This window comes from Choloepus didactylus, chromosome 21, assembly GCF_015220235.1.
Source record: "Choloepus didactylus isolate mChoDid1 chromosome 21, mChoDid1.pri, whole genome shotgun sequence".
In the NCBI taxonomy this organism is placed as follows: Eukaryota; Metazoa; Chordata; class Mammalia; order Pilosa; family Megalonychidae; genus Choloepus; species Choloepus didactylus.
The window spans coordinates 19,203,555-19,220,115 of NC_051327.1; the positions used below are offsets into that span (position 1 = coordinate 19,203,555).

Sequence of the window (16,561 nt, forward strand, 5' to 3'; positions counted from 1 at the left end):
CACACCGAGGAATCCCACGGTGGACGCCTGGGGACAGCCTGGGGGCGGGAGCTGGGCCCGGGGAGCAACCGTCCCGTCTGGATTCAAAGGGGCCGCAACCCAGGGAGAACCGCGCGGCTGCCGGAGGGAGGATGCTGCGGCGGGGGCGGGGCCAAGGGAAGGCCAGCCCCCGGGGCGGGATCTGGGCGGGGCCTTGGGTGGGCGTGGCCTCGGCGCCGGGGTCCCGGCTCCCGAGAGGCGTCGCCCACGCGCCCGGGCCCAGCGGCTCAAGTGAGCGCACGCGGCGCTGCTGTCTTTCTTCTTTCTTCCCGGGCTCCCGGCGGTGACTGAAACGGGGCGGGGACTCGGGGTAGGGGTGACGCTTAGAACTTCTCTCCGGACCTAAGTAGGAGCCGAAGTCTCCCAGGGGAGATCCTGAAGGGACCCCTGAGCCCTTCTGCTCCAGAGCTGCTTGTCCCGGGGTCCTCGGCCGGGCTTGGGGATCTGCGCCCCCTGCCTCAAATTGTAGGTAAAACTTAGTGGTGTGTGTCTGCGATGGGTTTCTGGGGATAAGGCCTTTCATCAGGCTCTGCAGAGGGGCTGAGACCGCCAGGAGGCAGAAAGCCGGGTGATCCAAGTCTTTTGATCCCCCATGATTTGTTGCTGCCCAGGGAGGACCGTGACTGGTCCAGGGTCACCCAGCTCTGCCCGCGCCCTGGCAGGACTCTGCCACCTCAGCTCGTGGGCTCTGACCCACAGATCCCAGACTCTAGGACCCCCCCTTCCATCCTGGAGAACTGGCTCCCTCCCCAGCCACCAGCAGGGGCTTGATTCCAATGACGCAGACATCCACACGGCCATGCTAACCCCCCAGATCACACCACTGAGGCCCCTTGGCTGGGAATCTCACTGGGCAGGCACCGGGTCAGGAAGGACAGCTCACCGTCACAGGGCCCAGGTGCCGGGGCCTGCAAGCCAGGTGAGGAGGGGGCGGTGGTCCTCATGGTGGCCTTCAGGGGAGCTGGGGGGCTTAGGAAGGGGTCCCCAAAGACACTGGTAGGGGTGAAAACCAGAAAGGGGAGGGGGCTTCCATCTCCCAGCAATCCCTAGCCATCAGCCTCCCTCCCCCACCCCTGACGGGAACTAGGAGGCCAAAGTCTGCCCCAAGGTCAGAAAATTGATTGTTTTGCAGGGAGGTGGCAGGATTGGGGCTGCGGAGGGTTTGGCAGGGGAGGGACCAGCCCCTTGTGCCCTGGTCTGGGCTGGGGGGCCGAGTCTGGAAGGCTGGATTGAGGCCAGGACTCTCCCCCCCACCCTTGGGGGTGAGGGGTGGAGAGGAAGGGCTTGGGCTCAGGCTGCCTGCCAGGGCTGATAAGGGGCCCTCTCAGGGCTCCTACAAACGGTTTATCACTGGGGCTTGGGGGGGACAGCTTGCAGGGCTCAGGAGGGGGGTACCAGCATGGAGCAGCTTTGGGGTCCACTCCGGAGAGCGGTAAGATCAAGTGGGGCTGGGGGACACCACAGGCCTTCTCTCCAGGTCCCTCAGACACCCCACCCCCCAACTCTCAAGACCGTCCCCCCCTCCCTTCAGCCTGCCTCTTGGGCCCCTCCTTTCTGCCTTGTAGTCATTTGGTACCCCAAAGCCACTGACCCCATTGTTGCCATGTCCCTCCCCACCCTGTGGACCTCTTCCCCCTGTCTCATGCCCACCCCCACTGACAGCGAGGGTTGTCCCCACGGTCCTCTCAGACCATCTACAGGCGTGTGGAGGGCACCCAGCGGGGGCACCTGGAGGAGGGGGACAACGGGGATGAGGGGCCCGAGCCGCCGGCCCCCTTCTGCCCCATGGAGCTGAGGGGCCCCGAGCCCCTGGGCTCTAGACCAGGGCAGCAAAACCTCGGATCCTGGGCAGCCGCAGGACGGAGGGCCGCCCCTTACCTGGTCCTGATGGCCCTGCTGATCTTCACGGGGGGTGAGGCTCCCCCTGCCCCCATGAAAGGCCTGGGCTGGGGGAGGTGGTCCCATCCAGAGGGGACTCCAGAGTAACCCCCATCTTGCCACGTGCCAGCTTTTCTTCTGGGATATGTGGCCTTCCGAGGGTCGTGCCAGGCCTGCGGGGATGCAGTGGTGGTGGTGAGCGAGGATGTGAACTATGAGCCAGGCCCCGACCCCCACCAGGGCACCTTGTACTGGAGCGACCTCCAGGCTATGTTCCTGCGGCTTCTGGGGGAGGGGCGCCTGGAGGACATCATCAGGTGAGGGTCAGCCCGGTCCCCTCCTGGTCCCAAGTGTCCTCCTCTCACCCACTTGGTCTCAGCCTCCCCCACTCCTCATTCAGGACCCCAGTTTCTGGGTTCCCCTTTGAGCCCTTTCACCTGTCTCCCTGCTCAGAGGTCCTGGGAAGGGTGGCAGGTGTCAGGAGTCGAGAGCAGGGAGGGGGTTCTGGAGGGGAGGATGATGCTGGCCTCTGTGGGAGATGAGGGAGCTGACTGTCCAAATGAGGACAGAGCGTCCAGCATCGGGACTTGAGGTGGGACAGCCCCAGAAGGGCCCCATCTGCCACCCGGGGGAGATTGGATTTTGATCTGTGGCATCAGAGAGATCTGGGGGCTCTGAAGAGAGGCATTTTAGGGAATCAGAAAATAAGCAAGCAAATGCACCTGTGGGCACGGACCATCCCTCACCCCAAAATTCACATAATGGGGAAGGCCAGTCAGACACAAGCAGGCCTGTGGGTTTGGGATTTTTTAAACTTTTTATTTTGAAATACTTTCAAACTTTTAGGACAGTTGCAAAAATAATACAAAACCCATGCAGAGAACTCCAACATGCCTCCTCACCCCACCCAGATACCCAGATCCACCCACTTTTAATATTTTGCCACTTGCTGTATCATCGTATCTATCTATCTATCTATCTATCTATCTATCTATCTATCTATCTATCTATCTATCTATCTTCTAAACATTTGAGGGTGGGTTGTATGCTCCTCGAACTGTCATGCTCCTTGAATACTTAATATTTCCACGTACATTTCCTAAGAACAAAAATATTCACTTAATGTAATCACCTCAAGTACAATTATCAAGTTCAAGCAATTTTACATTGATATAAAGCTTATAGTCTATTTTCCGTTTTTTCATATATTCCATTAATGTGCTTTGGGGCCTTTTCTCCTCCATTATTGGTTGCATTTAATTTTCATTGTGTCTTTAATTGCTCTCTCTCCTTTCTTTAATTGTAGAAACATATAGACAACATAAACCTTCCATCTCAACTGCTCTCAAGAATCCCTGGGTTTCTTTTGTCCTGCTACAGAGTCACTTTTCCCTGCTGGGAAGAAGCTGCCCAGATAGAGGGAAGGTTGGACCAGCCTGTAGCCCTCTTTTGGTTCAGAAATAGTTTTCTAGAGGATTCTTCTGGGTCTTTTCAGTAGACAACCATATGAGCTATAGGTAGTGAGAGATGTATATCCTCTTTTCCTCTTATTTACTTTTCATGTCTTATTGCATTGGTGAGGACGTGAATGGTAATGGTGATTGCAGGTGTCCTTGTCTGTTTCCTGACTTTAATAGGAATGTCTTTATAATATTTTATCACTGAATATGAACTTTGATCCAGGCTCTGGATTGCTTTTTAAAATCAAATTAAGGAAGTTGTCCTTCTCTTCTTAGCTTACTGAAACTTTTTTTTATTTTTATGATCAGAAAGGAGGAACAAATAGGGCATTGTTACAAAATGTTTTTCCAGAATGTAGTGAGATGACTGTATGATTTTTTTCTTTAATGTTTATGTAGTAATTTGTATTAATAGATTTGCTCACCCTTATGAGATCAGTGCTGAACTTGATAAAGGTGTATTATCCTTTGATAGACTACTGGGTAAAACTTGCTGAAAAGACCTTAAGTTTGGGGCATCGACTACATTCAGGATTTATATATATATATATATATATATATATTTTTTTTTTTTTTCTTGGGCAACACCTGGCAGTTTGAGTGTAGGCTGGGCAGGTGGACGGTTTGACAGGTCTAGGGGTGGAGCGTGGCACTGTGGGTGTCAGCAAAGGCAGGGAGGCAGTGGGTGGGGCAAAGCAATGGTGCAATGCATCAGCTCTAAGCTGAACGGGGAAGATACAGAAGCCAGGGAGGAGCTGACAGATGGAAGATTAGAAAGTCTGGAGCCCTGACGGGGATGCACAACAGGTATAGCGAGGGTAAGGGAACCACTTAGAACCTGAAAAGCTCTGCTCGGTGAGAGGGATTCTTGAGCCTTTAAGATTTATCTGATAAATTGTGCCCTATTTATTGTGGAGTCCCCGGAACTTGCCACAGTGCTTGGCACTTAGTAGATGTTCAGAAAGCCTCAGTGGAAAACCCTTGCAGATATGGAGTTCCGGGTAAAAGCAAGAGCCAGGGTGTGGCCCGGGAAATGAGGGGCTGGAGGGAGGGGCCAGTCTGGCTTCGATAAGATCATTCATTCATTTATTCGACAGATATTTTTTGAGCACCTACCACATGACAGGCAGTGGTAACATAGCCGAGAACCTAGGAGTCTGGACCTTGCCCTCTTGGGGCTTACAGTCCATGGGGGAATCAGTATCCAACTAATAATTAGGACTGGGATCACTAAAGGATGTGAGGAATGATGATGGGGGGATCTGATTTAGGGTCAGAGAAGGCTCCCTGGAGGAAGGGACAAGCTGAGCCCTGAGGGATGAGTAGCTCGCCAAGGCAAAGAGTGTGGAAACAGCACGTGGAAAGGATCTGGAGCGGGAAGATTGTGGCCTGTTTGAGGGAGTGAAAGAAAGTCAAGCAGCTAGCAATGTGGCATGGCCCAGGCCCTAATGGGATACACCGGCTCCATGAACTGTAGCATGAAATGGAAGTTGCCAGCAAAAGAGTATTATGAGCAGGGAGTTTTGTTTTGCTTTTTTTTTTTCAGTGTTAAGCGCAAAGGCTGAAGTTGATTTTTCTCAGCCCATAGCCTGGTGTCCTCACTGGCCATCGCAGGGCCTTTCTGTTTAATATCCCTCCCTCATCCCTGAGTACACCTCCCAATCCCCTCCCTATAAACATCTCATGCCTGATGTGTGCCTTTAACTTACGCATGTGGCTTTGCATATATGTAATGTCCTTTTATGTGTATCTATCGATTTAAAAAACATTACTGTTACTGTAAAATTGCCATAGCTTTATTATTTTAAAATTGAAGCAACGTGGAAACAAATGATCACCCCAAGACCCACACTATTCAGAGATAACTATCTTTAGTGTGTGTGTGTGTTTACAATTTTATTGTGATAAAATATATAGACCATAAAATTTGCCATTTTAACCATGTTTAAATGGATAACACAGTGGCATTAATTACATTCCCAATGTTGTGCGATTGTCACCACTCTCTATTTCCAAACTTTTCCCTCACCCCTAACAAACTTTAGTGTCTGTTTTTGGGACAAATTTATTGTTATCATTTAAAACCACTGTGTTGGAAAGGCCCACCTGCACTGCAGTGCGGACGTCTAGTTTATTGTTTTTTCCCATGATGTTCATTGCTATATTTTACACAACCATTTCGTTGGTAATGAACACCAGGATCAGGTGAATTTTTGAACAAACACTTGAGCTCCTGGATGGGGACAGGAGGGGACAGGAATGGAACCCAGGAAGCCACTTGTCGCATGGGTCGCAATCGTCCTTGTGAGCACTGCGAGGGGTTGGCTTGGACTAGGGTGCCTCACCCACGTGGATTTTGCTGGAGTGCAGGAGCACAGTGGTGTGGAGTGCAAAACCATATGCTAGAGTCCTCGGGGAAAGAGCAGCAAGAAGGGGTACAGAGGGTGGCAGAGTTGAGGACACAGGCTTCAGAGGAACAGATTTACCTGTGGAGGAACCACCAGAAATTTGGAAAGTGGAGCCAGGAGTGTGCCTCCACTCCCAGCCCCGGGTGTGAGAAGCTGATGGCTTTCTCCCAGGAGTCCCACAGGGGAGACTTGGCCTCCTGGATGGAGAGCCGGGTTTCTGCCAAGGCAAGAGGTAGGAGGGGTGTGGGTGAGGATGTTGCAGAGGAAGGAGAGTTTCCTTGCTATGAAAAGGGCGCCGGAGAACTGACGACAGGGAGGCTATGCGGGAGCAGCCAGTGGCAGAGGTGAAATGGAGGAGCAGGGACAGTTCAGGTGACAAAGAGGCTTGTTAGATGGTGTCTTTGGCAGAAGACAGGGCAAGGTCTTCAGAGAAACAGGGGATCCCACCTTTTCATCTAGAGGCTTGGGGTGGCCCGGGTGGAGGATGGGGAGATGGAGAATCTGCTGCCTCAGCACAGGGTCAGCAGATGGGTTGGCAAGTTTGGTCTCAGCCAGGAAAACCCTGAGGGAGGTGGACGGGACCCCTGGCTACCCAGAAGCTAAGGGGTTAAGCAGGAGAGCCGTGGAGACCCTCGGGGCACCCCACATCCGCCTGGTGACGGGGTCAGCAGGGTCAAGGGAGAGCTTTTTCCAAGGCTGAGGAGCCCCTCCCCGCCCATGGCCTAGGAGGCCCCCCGTGTCCGGCAGCCTGCTCCCCTCCCAGGCCCCAGCCCGCCCCAGTCGCTCCTGTCCCCGCTCAGGCAAACCAGCCTTCGGGACCGCGCGGCCGGCTCAGCGGGGATGGCCGCCCTGGCCCAGGACGTCCAGGCCGCGCTCTCGCGCCAGAGGCTGGACCACGTGTGGGCCGACACGCACTACGTGGGGCTGCAGTTCCCCGACCCGTGAGTGCCGCGGCGGGGGCGGCGCTCACCTGCCGCGCCCCCGGGCTCCCCCCCAGCACCCCAGCTCGCGGGGCTCACCCCCACCCCTCTCCTAGGGCTTATCCCCACTGCGCTCCTAGGGTTCACCCCCAACCCCGCTCCCCAGGGCTCACCCCCACCCCACTCCTAGGGCTCACCCCAACACCCTGCACTGGGTCGATGCGGCCGGGAGGGCCGGCGAGCAGCTGCCGCTGGAGGACCCCGACGTCTACTGCCCCTACAGCGCCACCGGCAACGCCACGGTGAGCGCCCCGTCCCGCCGCCAGGATGGGGGCAGCTCGGGCCTTCCCCTGGCGCCGGAGGCGGGGCGCGGCGAGCGTGCCTCAGTGTCCCCCCCGCCACCCCCACCCCTAGGGACAGCTGGTGTACGCCCACTACGGGCGGCCGGAGGACCTCCAGGACCTGCGGGCCCGGGGCGTGGAGCCGGCGGGGCGCCTCCTGCTGGTGCGCGTGGGGATGGTCAGCTTTGCCCAGAAGGTGAGGGTCCCTGCACGGGGGGATGGGAGGGTCTGGGGGGACCCGAGGGTCAGGGCAAATAGGAGAAAGCAAAGAACCAAGTGGATTGTAAGAAAATGTGGGCAGGGAACGAAGACAGGAGGTTCCAGGGAAATCCGGAGGGGTGAGGGGAACAGAAACTCAGGGTGACCCCGATCTGGGAGGGTTGGAGGTATGCCAAGGCCCTGCCAGAAGGGAGAGACCAGGGCTGGTGCTGCCGGGCAGAAGGATTCTCCAGCCGGATGGGATCCGTGGGTGCAGATCGTGGGCATTGCCCCATTTCACTTGTACTGGCTTCTCCTGCCCTTACAAATGGCTTTTCTCTGGGGGAAGCCCTGAAGCCATCTCCCTCCCCCAGGTGGCCACTGCCCAGGACTTTGGGGCCAGTGGGGTGCTCATTTACCCGGACCCAGCGGAATTCTCCTGGGACACACACAAGCTGGGCCTGTCCAGCCACCGGGCTGTGTACGGACATGTGAGTCTGCGGAAGCTGGCAGCAGGGGCCTGGGGTCCCAGGGCGCCAGCTCCTTGGCTGGGGTGGGGCTGCCATGCTACGCACCTGGGAGTGTAGTTTCAGCAGGGGCCCCCCTCTTCCTACAGGTGCACCTGGGGACCGGGGACCCCTACACTCCTGGCTTCCCTTCCTTCAATCAAACCCAATTCCCTCCAGTCCAGTCCTCAGGCCTGCCCAGCATCCCAGCGCAGCCCATCAGTGCCGACATTGCCTCCCAGCTGCTGAGGTGAGCCGGGGAGAGAAGGTGGCAGACAGAGGGGGGGCTGCAGCCAGCCCACAGGGCACCTCTGGGTCAATTACAAAAGGCACCCCTTCCCCTGAGCTGACACAGCCTCTTGCCAGGGCCAGTTTGGTGAGTGGAGCTCAGCTGCATTTCAGCCACCGCCACCCCCCTCTCCGATGGGCATCCTTGAGCAGGACACAACCTGCGCAACTGTCCAAGGTGGCCCTGGCTGTGTTGCCCCCCCTTTCCCTCCCACCCCCACGCAGGGTGCAGAGGCAGAGACCTGGGGCCAGGGGATGGGAAGGCAAGAAAGAGCAGAGAGCGGGGTTGGGGCTCTTCTATAGCCTGGGCCTCTCTGCCAAATCCAACCCTTTGTGACTCCCCTGCCTCCAGGAAGCTCGAAGGCCCTGTGGCCCCCCAAGAATGGCAGGGGCACCTCCCAGGCTCCCCTTATCGCCTGGGCCCCGGGCCTGGCCTGCACCTCAGGGTCAACAACCGCAGGGTCTCCACCCCCATCAGAAACATCTTCGGCTGCATCGAGGGCCACTCGGAGCCAGGTGTGCTGCCCCCCCGGCCCAGCAGCACCCACAGCCAGCAGGAGGGGGCCACTTCTCCCCAGGCCTGGCTGGAGGGTGGGGCGGCTTTGACTAAGGTGGAGGGTGCGGAAGGGTTGGCATCAGCAGGGATGGAAGCCAGCAAGTCAAGGCTGAACTGGGATGACGTGGGTGGCCCCAAGACTTCACAATCCCACCCATCCAGAGATGGAACGGGCAGTCTTGCATGGTAGCGAGTTCCCTAGCACTGGGAGGGAGCAAGCACTGGTTGGATGGTGCTAGAGCAGAGACCTGGTGCAGGGAGCCCCGGGATGAGGCTCGGATTGTAAGGCTGGTGGTGGGAGTGGGTGTATGTGGGGGATAGTTAGGGATTTAAAGCCCATCAGGGCCTGGTGACCAGTGGGATGTGGTCAACCCCAGGTGACCTGTGGGTGGAGCGGGCCATCTGGGGAGGGCCCTGGGCGAAGGAGCAGCGGAGTTTGCAGGGCTGGAGTTGCAGACCGAGGTGGGGGGCTGTGAGACGGAGACCCGTGGAGGCCCAGGGAGCACCCGGGGGAAGGAGAAGCCTTTGGGTCCCTCCAGTATGAGCTGAGTCCCAACTGCACCCTCCCCCAGACCACTACGTCGTCATCGGGGCCCAGAGGGATGCGTGGGGCCCAGGAGCGGCCAAGTCTGCGGTGGGGACGGCCATTCTGCTGGAGCTGGTGCGGACCTTTTCCTCCATGGTGAGCAACGGTGAGCAACACGGAGGGCCTGGGGCGAGCAGGGGGTTGCTCCAAGCCTGCTCCTCCACCAGGGACCCTGGGAAGGTTACTTCACCTCCAGTTCCTCATCTAACAATGAAAGTAACAATGCCCCAGCAGCCCGAGGGAAGATACATAATGCAATCTCCATCACTGTTATCATGGGGTCCGAGTGGACTCAGGGCAAGCCCTGGGCTGGGCTGGAGGTCTGTTGGGAGGGAAAGAGAGACCCCAGGGAACCAGGACAGTCAGAGGACAAAGGGGGTCTTGGCTTGCTCCCCAGTCGAGCCCATCCTCCCTCTCCCCCATCCCCCCAGGCTTCCAGCCCCGCAGAAGTCTTCTCTTCGTCAGCTGGGATGGAGGCGACTTTGGGAGTGTGGGCTCCACAGAGTGGCTGGAGGTGATGGCTGGGGGTGGGGGTGGGGGTGGGGAGTCCTGGGCAGCGTTGACAGGTGGTGGGGAGAGGCATGGGGGTTTCATACTGCACACCCCCCACCCACAGGGCTACCTCAGCATCCTGCACCTCAAAGCCGTCGTCTATGTGAGCCTGGACAACGCAGTGCTGGGTGAGCCTTGGCAATGCCACCACCTGGGGCCTGGGCCCACCCCAGCCCCCCAGCCCCAGGGCCAAGCCCTGAGCCTGGCTTCCCTCCCCTCCTCTCTCTTCAGGGGATGACGGGTTCCACGCCAAGACCAGCCCCCTTCTGATCAACCTCATCCAGAACATCCTAAAGCAGGCAAGGGCTGGGCCAGGAGTAGGAGAGGCCAGGGGAGAAGGGAGGCTGGGGGGTGGGGCGGGGCCTCACCAGTGCCCCCCACCCTGCCCCCAGGTGGACTCTCCTAACCACAGTGGGCAGACCCTCTACGAGCAGGTGATGTTCACCAACTCCAGCTGGGATGCTGAGGTGTAAGTGGGGGTAGGGGAAGTTAGGGAGTGAGAAGGTGGGGGAGCCTGGGCCCACAGAGCCCCACAGAGCTCCCCTCCCCAACCTGCCCCGGCCAGGATCCAGCCCCTGCCCATGGACAGCAGTGCCTATTCCTTCACGGCCTTTGCGGGGGTCCCTGCCGTGGAGTTCTCCTTCATGGAGGTGAGCCTTACTCCCCGGCCCCAGAACCTCGGGCCCCCCGCCGGTCTCTGGCGCGCCCCTGACCCAGCCCCCCACGCTGTCCCGGCAGGACGGCCAGGCGTACCCGTTCCTGCACACGAAGGAGGACACGTATGACAACCTGCACGCAGCGCTGCGGGGCCGCCTGCCCGCCGTGGCCCAGGCGGTGGCTCTGCTCGCCGGGCAGCTCCTCATCCGACTCAGTCACGATCACCTGCTGCCCCTCGACTTTGGCTGCTACGGGGACGTTGCCCTCAGGCACATGAGCAGCCTCAACGAGTTTGCGGGGGACCTCAAGGTCCAGGATGCAGACCCCGCTCCCCGCCTCTGGGGTTGTGGGGGGGAAGGGGGGTGCTTGATGCCATCCAATGCTGCCCAGGCCAAGCCTCTGGTCCCTCCACCCCCAATCCCGAGACCCCCATGCAGAAGATGGGAGCTCTCTTCCCTTTGGCAATGAGAAGGGTGAAATCCAGAAAGGCTGCCAGGAGGAGGTGACATGTGAAAGTTGTACAAGATGTCACTCCCTGGCCAGTCCCTCTTGCTCAGTTTTGAATATTTTGTAGCCGCCCCCCCCAACTCCAGTTCCAAGCCCCCCTCTTCCTCCGGGCCCCTTTACCCCTGCCTGCCCCAGTCCCCTAGGCCCCTAGGCCCCAGCCGGTACCCAACCCTTAGTCCACCCCAGCACACCCGACCCCCCATACCTCTCTCCTCCTGCCAGGCCCGGGGTCCCAGCCGGGTCGTCCCCCAGCACCTCGATCCTCTATCCCAGGCAGGGTGGGCTGGCCAGGCCGCTGCTGCCCGCCCCAGCCCGCGCCTCTGCCCTCAGGCCCGCGGGCTGACCCTCCAGTGGGTGTACTCCGCGCGGGGGGACTACATCCGGGCGGCCGAGAAGCTGCGGAAGGAGATTTACAGCTCCGAGGGGAGCGACGAGCGGCTGATGCGAATGTACAACGTGCGCATCATGCGGGTGAGCGCCCCCTTTCCTTCCCATCCCCGCTTCTCCCCATTCCCCCCATCCCGGCCGCGCGCCCCCGCCCCGACGGTCCCACTGCCGCCTTCCGCGCTGCTCCTCCCTCTTCCCGCAGGGCTGGGGCCCCTTTCCCCGGCTGCTGGCGCTGCCTGGTCTCTCCTCTCCCCTCCTTTTTCCTCTTCTCCCCGAGAGCGTTATGGAAGGAACGCTTCGGGCTGGCTGGTGCCAGTCCCCGGGGCGCTCCCAGTCCCGGCCACAGAGCGCTCACAGACAGGCTAGGCTGGGAGGACCAGAGGCTCTCCAGGCAGGCCCCTTGGCCAGTCACTCTCACCGGGCAACGTGGGGTGGACCTGGGGTGAGGTCCCTCCCTCCACCCCCTGCATAGCCCCACATGGCACCTACTTCCTCCCCGACCCTCTGGAGAGACAAAGCATGGATCCAGTGGGCCCCAGTAGAAGGGTACAAAGGTCCTGGCCTGGGAAGTGCAAAGGGCTAAAGAAATGCAGAAAATGGGAGCTCTCTTCCCTCCAGCAGTGAGATGGGTGAAATCCAGAAAGGCTGCCAGGAGGAGGTGTCATGTGAAAGTTGTACAAGATGTTACTCCCTGGCCAGTCCCTCCTGCTCAGTTTTGAATACTTTGTAGCCCCCCCCCCTCAACTCCAGTTCCAAGCCCTTTTCTTCCTACCATTTCCTCACTCCATGAACTCAACCCCTCAACCCTCTGATCATGGGAAAAGGATTGGTGGGGAAGGCATGATGCAAGACTTATAGGGCAAAAGTATAAGCAAGATGTCCTCAGGGAGTGTGGGGTGAGGACCCTCTCTAAGCACCCATGGGGACCATAGTGCACATGTATGCACCGTTACCTGTTTGTGTTTTTCCTGCTTGTGCCTTTGCCTGTCTCCTTAGCATCTCTCATTCCTTCTGTTTACAAACCTGTCCCTCTTTCTCTTTCTTCCTTGCTACTTTCTCCTGCTCTCTCCTTCTCTTTCCTCCTTAGTCTCCTCCTCTTCCTCTCCTCCTACCTGATCTCTCTTTCTCTCCTTCTCCCCTTCCCTTTGCCCTCCACAGAGACACTTGTGACCCCTGTGAGGCAAGGGACAGAGGCATGGCTCACTCCTGTTCATAGACCTTGCCTTGACCCCTTCTGTGCCAGACCCCAGGAACACAAAAAGACACCCCCCCCCAGCAGTTGTCCCCCTCGAAGGGATAAAGGGCACCTCCTGTGTGTAAGGTTCAGGGCTCAGGCTCATGGATGGAGGGGGAAACATGCAAGACTTCTGGGCTGGGACCCAGGGCTGAGCCAGACCCAGAGAGCTCTCTGGCTCCAGATGGGCAATTGGCAAACTGTGGCCCCCTAGCCAAATTTGGCCTGCCGCCTGCTGTTGTCAATACAATTTGTATTGCAGCACAGCCATGCTCACTGACATACATATCGCCCGTGACTGCTGCAGCCCTACAGTGGCAAAATCAACTGGACATGACTGCATGGCCTGCAAAGCCTAAAATACTTGCGTTCTGGCCCCTTACAGGAAGAGTTTACCGATCCCTGCTTTAGACTTTGTCTTGGGCCTTGGAGAACAGAAGATTTGGGTTGGGGCAGAGAAAGGAAGACATTCCCGGGCAGAGACCCAGAGTCAGGGTGTGGCAGTGAACCAGGCCTGGCTTTCCCCAGGAAGAGGGCGCATGGAGAGGCAGGTGGAGGGCAGCAGCCACTGGTGGCTTCAGGCTCAGCTGGGGAGCCTTGAATGCCAGGATAAACCTGGATTTGTAGGTTCTGGGCATCAAGGAAGTGCGGAAGGGTTTTAAGCAAGGTAGTAAAATGGGGGCAAACTAGAGTTTGGGGTAAGATTTTGGTCAGAGTGTAGATGGCCTGAAAAGGGACTGAAGTTAAAGACGCTGGGCTCCAGGTGAGGGTAGGAGAAGACCAGACTGTGTGAGGCGAACAGGCAGACCGGGTGTTGGGGGGAAGAATTTGAGAATGGTCATAATAGCTGCCATTTATGTTGTGTGCCAGGTGCTTGGCTTCATTTTCTTCCATAGTCTTTCCCCAAACCCTGTGAGGTTGCTAGTATTGTATCCAGAAACTGAGGCTCAGCGGGGCTGCGTAACGATCTCCAGACCCCTTAGCCAGTAAGTGGTGGAGGCGAAATTAGAAACCAGGCAGACAGGCCCAAAGCCTGTGCTCAGCCCACTCGCTCGCCTTCGAGGCAGAGACTCTGGGGCCTTTCTGGAGGAAATGCAGGCGCAAGGCTCAGGTCTTGGAAGAGGTTGGTGCTGACGTGTGTGAGGTTCTGTCCAGGAGCTCCCCTGCCCCGTTGCACAGGATTCCAGTGCATCATGTGTCCCCCCCAGAGGCCCTGGTTGGAGCCAGCGGCGTGGGTAAGCTCTATAAGTGACTGACGGAGGCACTGAAATCTCCCAGGAGCCTTAGAAAGAAGGGTGGAGGCATTCCGGTCCTCTAAAAACCGTCCCAGGTGACTCTAGTATGCAGCCAGGGTTGAAACCCATTGGCGTGCAGGTAAGGAGAAGGGCAGGGGGTAGAGGTGGGACCTTGACACCTGCCCACAGGTGGGAGCAGAAGGAACCTGAGAGGCTGGCAGAGAGGGGGGAGGAGAACCAGACCAGCAGCGAGGCCATCTCAGGAAGGATGGCACAGCCTCCGGGGCAGAGGGTGAGGGCGCGGAACCGGGCTGGCTGCTGACCTTTGGCTCTGGGCCGAGGGGCTTGGCGGAGGCGGGGCCGGATGGCAGGTGTGGGGAGGGGTGGGATCCAGTAGAGAAAGAGCAGGACAAGAGGCCGTTCTTTGAGACATTTGGCAGGGAAGCGAATAGGTGAGGAAGGAAGACTGGGGAGATCTAGATGACCTAGATGAGCTTTGGAGGCTCCGGGGATAGAAAGGGATGGAATCCAAAACGCGGCCTAGGGGATGCCTCCTACTTGGTTACTGGTGACGTCACGGAATGGCCACTCCCTGATTGGGTAGCCAAAGGAAGGTGGGGCTTGAGGAAGCGGCTCAGTATCGACCCATCCATCCGTCTGTCCGTCCATCCATCCACTCCCCCCGCCCCCAATTTACAAACACTCTAGACTCACCAAGAAACAACCCCTCCGCCCCTTCCTGGTAACCTCTAATCTAAACAATATTTATTATTAAGCGCCCACTAGACGCCAGGCTTGGTTTGGATCCGCCGGCGGGCGGGAGGGGTGGTTCCGGCCGGGGCCCCGGGGACGGAGCTGCCACCCGACCCGGCCCCGCCCCCGGTGCAGGTGGAGTTCTACTTCCTGTCCCAGTACGTGTCGCCGGCCGACTCCCCGTTCCGCCACATCTTCCTGGGCCGCGGAGACCACACCCTGGACGCCCTGCTCGACCACCTGCGGCTGCTGCGCACCGAGGGCGCCGGGGGCTTCCAGGAGAGCCGCTTCCGGCGCCAGCTGGCCCTGCTCACCTGGACGCTGCAGGGGGCCGCCAACGCGCTCGGCGGGGACGTCTGGAACATCGACAACAATTTCTGAGCCCAGGCCCGCTGCCTCCTCTCCCCACGGGAGCGATTTCAGGGTGACGGAGGAGCCCTTCCGGCCCTAGCGGACAGACCCCCCACACGCACACACCCCCGGTCCTGCCCAGGTCGTGGGTGCGCAGGGCCTTCCATCGTGTGGCGCGTGCTGTCAGCTAATCAGAGAGCAGCGACGCTGGCTCAGTCACGGCCCCTTCCCCCTTCAGGAGCAGGGTCCACCATGCTTGGGAACAGCCCCGAAGTGGAGGGTGGGGAGACGCTGGGACCATCGCCTTATGGCCACCAGGTGGTCTGTGGGGGGAGGCACGTGGGGTTCGGACTTCAGTAAACCACCTGCGATACCTGTTGTCTGTGGGCACCTTTAGGCTTCCCCCTCACCCTTAGCCCCACCCTGGAACTGCCAGAGAAAATAATAAAGGCTCATCCTCCAAAGACCACCAGGGTTGAGGGTGGGCGTGGGCGTGGGCGTGGGGGTGGGGGGAGACTGGCCCCTGTGAAAGCCTGGTCTCTTGGGACCAGGGCTGCAAGGCCCAGAGGAAAATGAAAACACACAGCAAAATGGAGATGGCGAGGTGTAAACTACACGAGGACAGGAAATCACCAGTGCTGCTGGCGTGACCAGCCTTCAATCCGGGCCTTCGGAGGCTGCTGCCCAGTCTTCACACCTAGAAGCAGCCGACATAAACCCAGGGCCTATCGCAGCCTCCTGGGTCCTCCCCTGCTCCCGGTGTAGACAGGGAGGTCTTCCCCAGCTCCTTGGGGCACTGGGAAGTAAAGGCCTCTTGGTCTAAGGCTTGGGAGGCCCCAGGCCCTTGGCTCCACAATGAGACTAACAGCCCCTTTCTTCACCCCCCAGAGCCTGACTTGGTGGGTTCTCAGCAGCCTGCACCAAGGTCAGAAACCTCTGTGACTGTTTGCTTCTCTGATACACACAAACCCAAACAAATTTTTCAGACCTCCTGCCGGGGAATCCTGGGTGTGAGACAAGGTTCCCAGGCTATGGGGCAGATCCCCAGGCCCTCAAAGTAGAGCTGGAGCAACTGATAACCTTCCACGGGCATAACAGACTGGGCTTGTCTTAACAAAATTATCTGGTTTGATTTTTGTTCCCACTTGGCAATCTGCCCCAGGTCATTGGCTGCCCCTCGTCCTGTCCTTCCCCTCATCCTGCCTTGGAGGGAGGGAGGGCGGGTGGGCAGCCAGCCTGCCTTTTGAGGATCCTATTCCTTCCTTGTGCTTGGGTCTCCCCCTGCCTGGCGAAGGCGGATTATGTCAGGCAAGGTCCCCCATCTTGGTAGAAATCTTGGTGCTTCTGATCCAAGGGAGCTGAAGTTTTTTTAAAGGAAGAGACAAATAAACAGATAAAGTGGGCAAAAGGCAGGAAAGCATGCTGGGGGCTGTCAGCACACAGGTCACTCTTACAAGAGGCTCTGGTGGCTATGAATAGTGAGGCTGGATTCCTGCAGCAGGCAGCGCTCTTGTGTGTTTGTTTCTTTGGAGCTGTGGTATGGTGGCTTAGGGACAGGAGCCTATTTTAGGGCTAAGGGAGATCCTCAGAATCGATTTGCCCAATCAGCTCCCTCATCTTAGAGGTAGAAACTGAAGCTCAGAGAAATAAAATGACTTGTTCAAGGCCACACAATCTTTGCCACGCAGTGCTAGAACCAGAACCC

The 16,561-nt window shown here is 58.3% G+C and overlaps 1 protein-coding gene across 4 annotated transcripts; it reads left to right on the plus strand.

Moving 5' to 3' along the window:
• Nucleotides 1-252: 252 nt before the first annotated feature.
• Nucleotides 253-15,323, plus strand: TFR2 (transferrin receptor 2). Of its 4 annotated transcripts, XM_037814752.1 has the most exons (21): nucleotides 253-270; nucleotides 390-504; nucleotides 854-958; nucleotides 1,410-1,471; nucleotides 1,702-1,951; nucleotides 2,048-2,234; nucleotides 6,586-6,726; nucleotides 6,896-7,007; nucleotides 7,120-7,242; nucleotides 7,619-7,735; nucleotides 7,861-8,000; nucleotides 8,391-8,554; nucleotides 9,167-9,286; nucleotides 9,612-9,694; nucleotides 9,797-9,860; nucleotides 9,964-10,031; nucleotides 10,125-10,201; nucleotides 10,298-10,382; nucleotides 10,471-10,698; nucleotides 11,227-11,367; nucleotides 14,641-15,323. In XM_037814752.1, the coding sequence occupies exons 4-21, from the start codon at nucleotides 1,439-1,441 to the stop codon at nucleotides 14,884-14,886; spliced, it is 2,379 nt and encodes a 792-aa protein (XP_037670680.1). In that variant the 5' UTR covers nucleotides 253-270; nucleotides 390-504; nucleotides 854-958; nucleotides 1,410-1,438; the 3' UTR covers nucleotides 14,887-15,323. The 4 variants fall into 4 exon arrangements, with proteins under 4 accessions (XP_037670680.1, XP_037670681.1, XP_037670682.1 ...); XM_037814753.1 differs by lacking the exon at nucleotides 253-270 and having other exon boundaries at nucleotides 290-508; XM_037814754.1 differs by lacking the exon at nucleotides 253-270 and having other exon boundaries at nucleotides 290-504; nucleotides 1,729-1,951.
• Nucleotides 15,324-16,561: the final 1,238 nt, after the last annotated feature.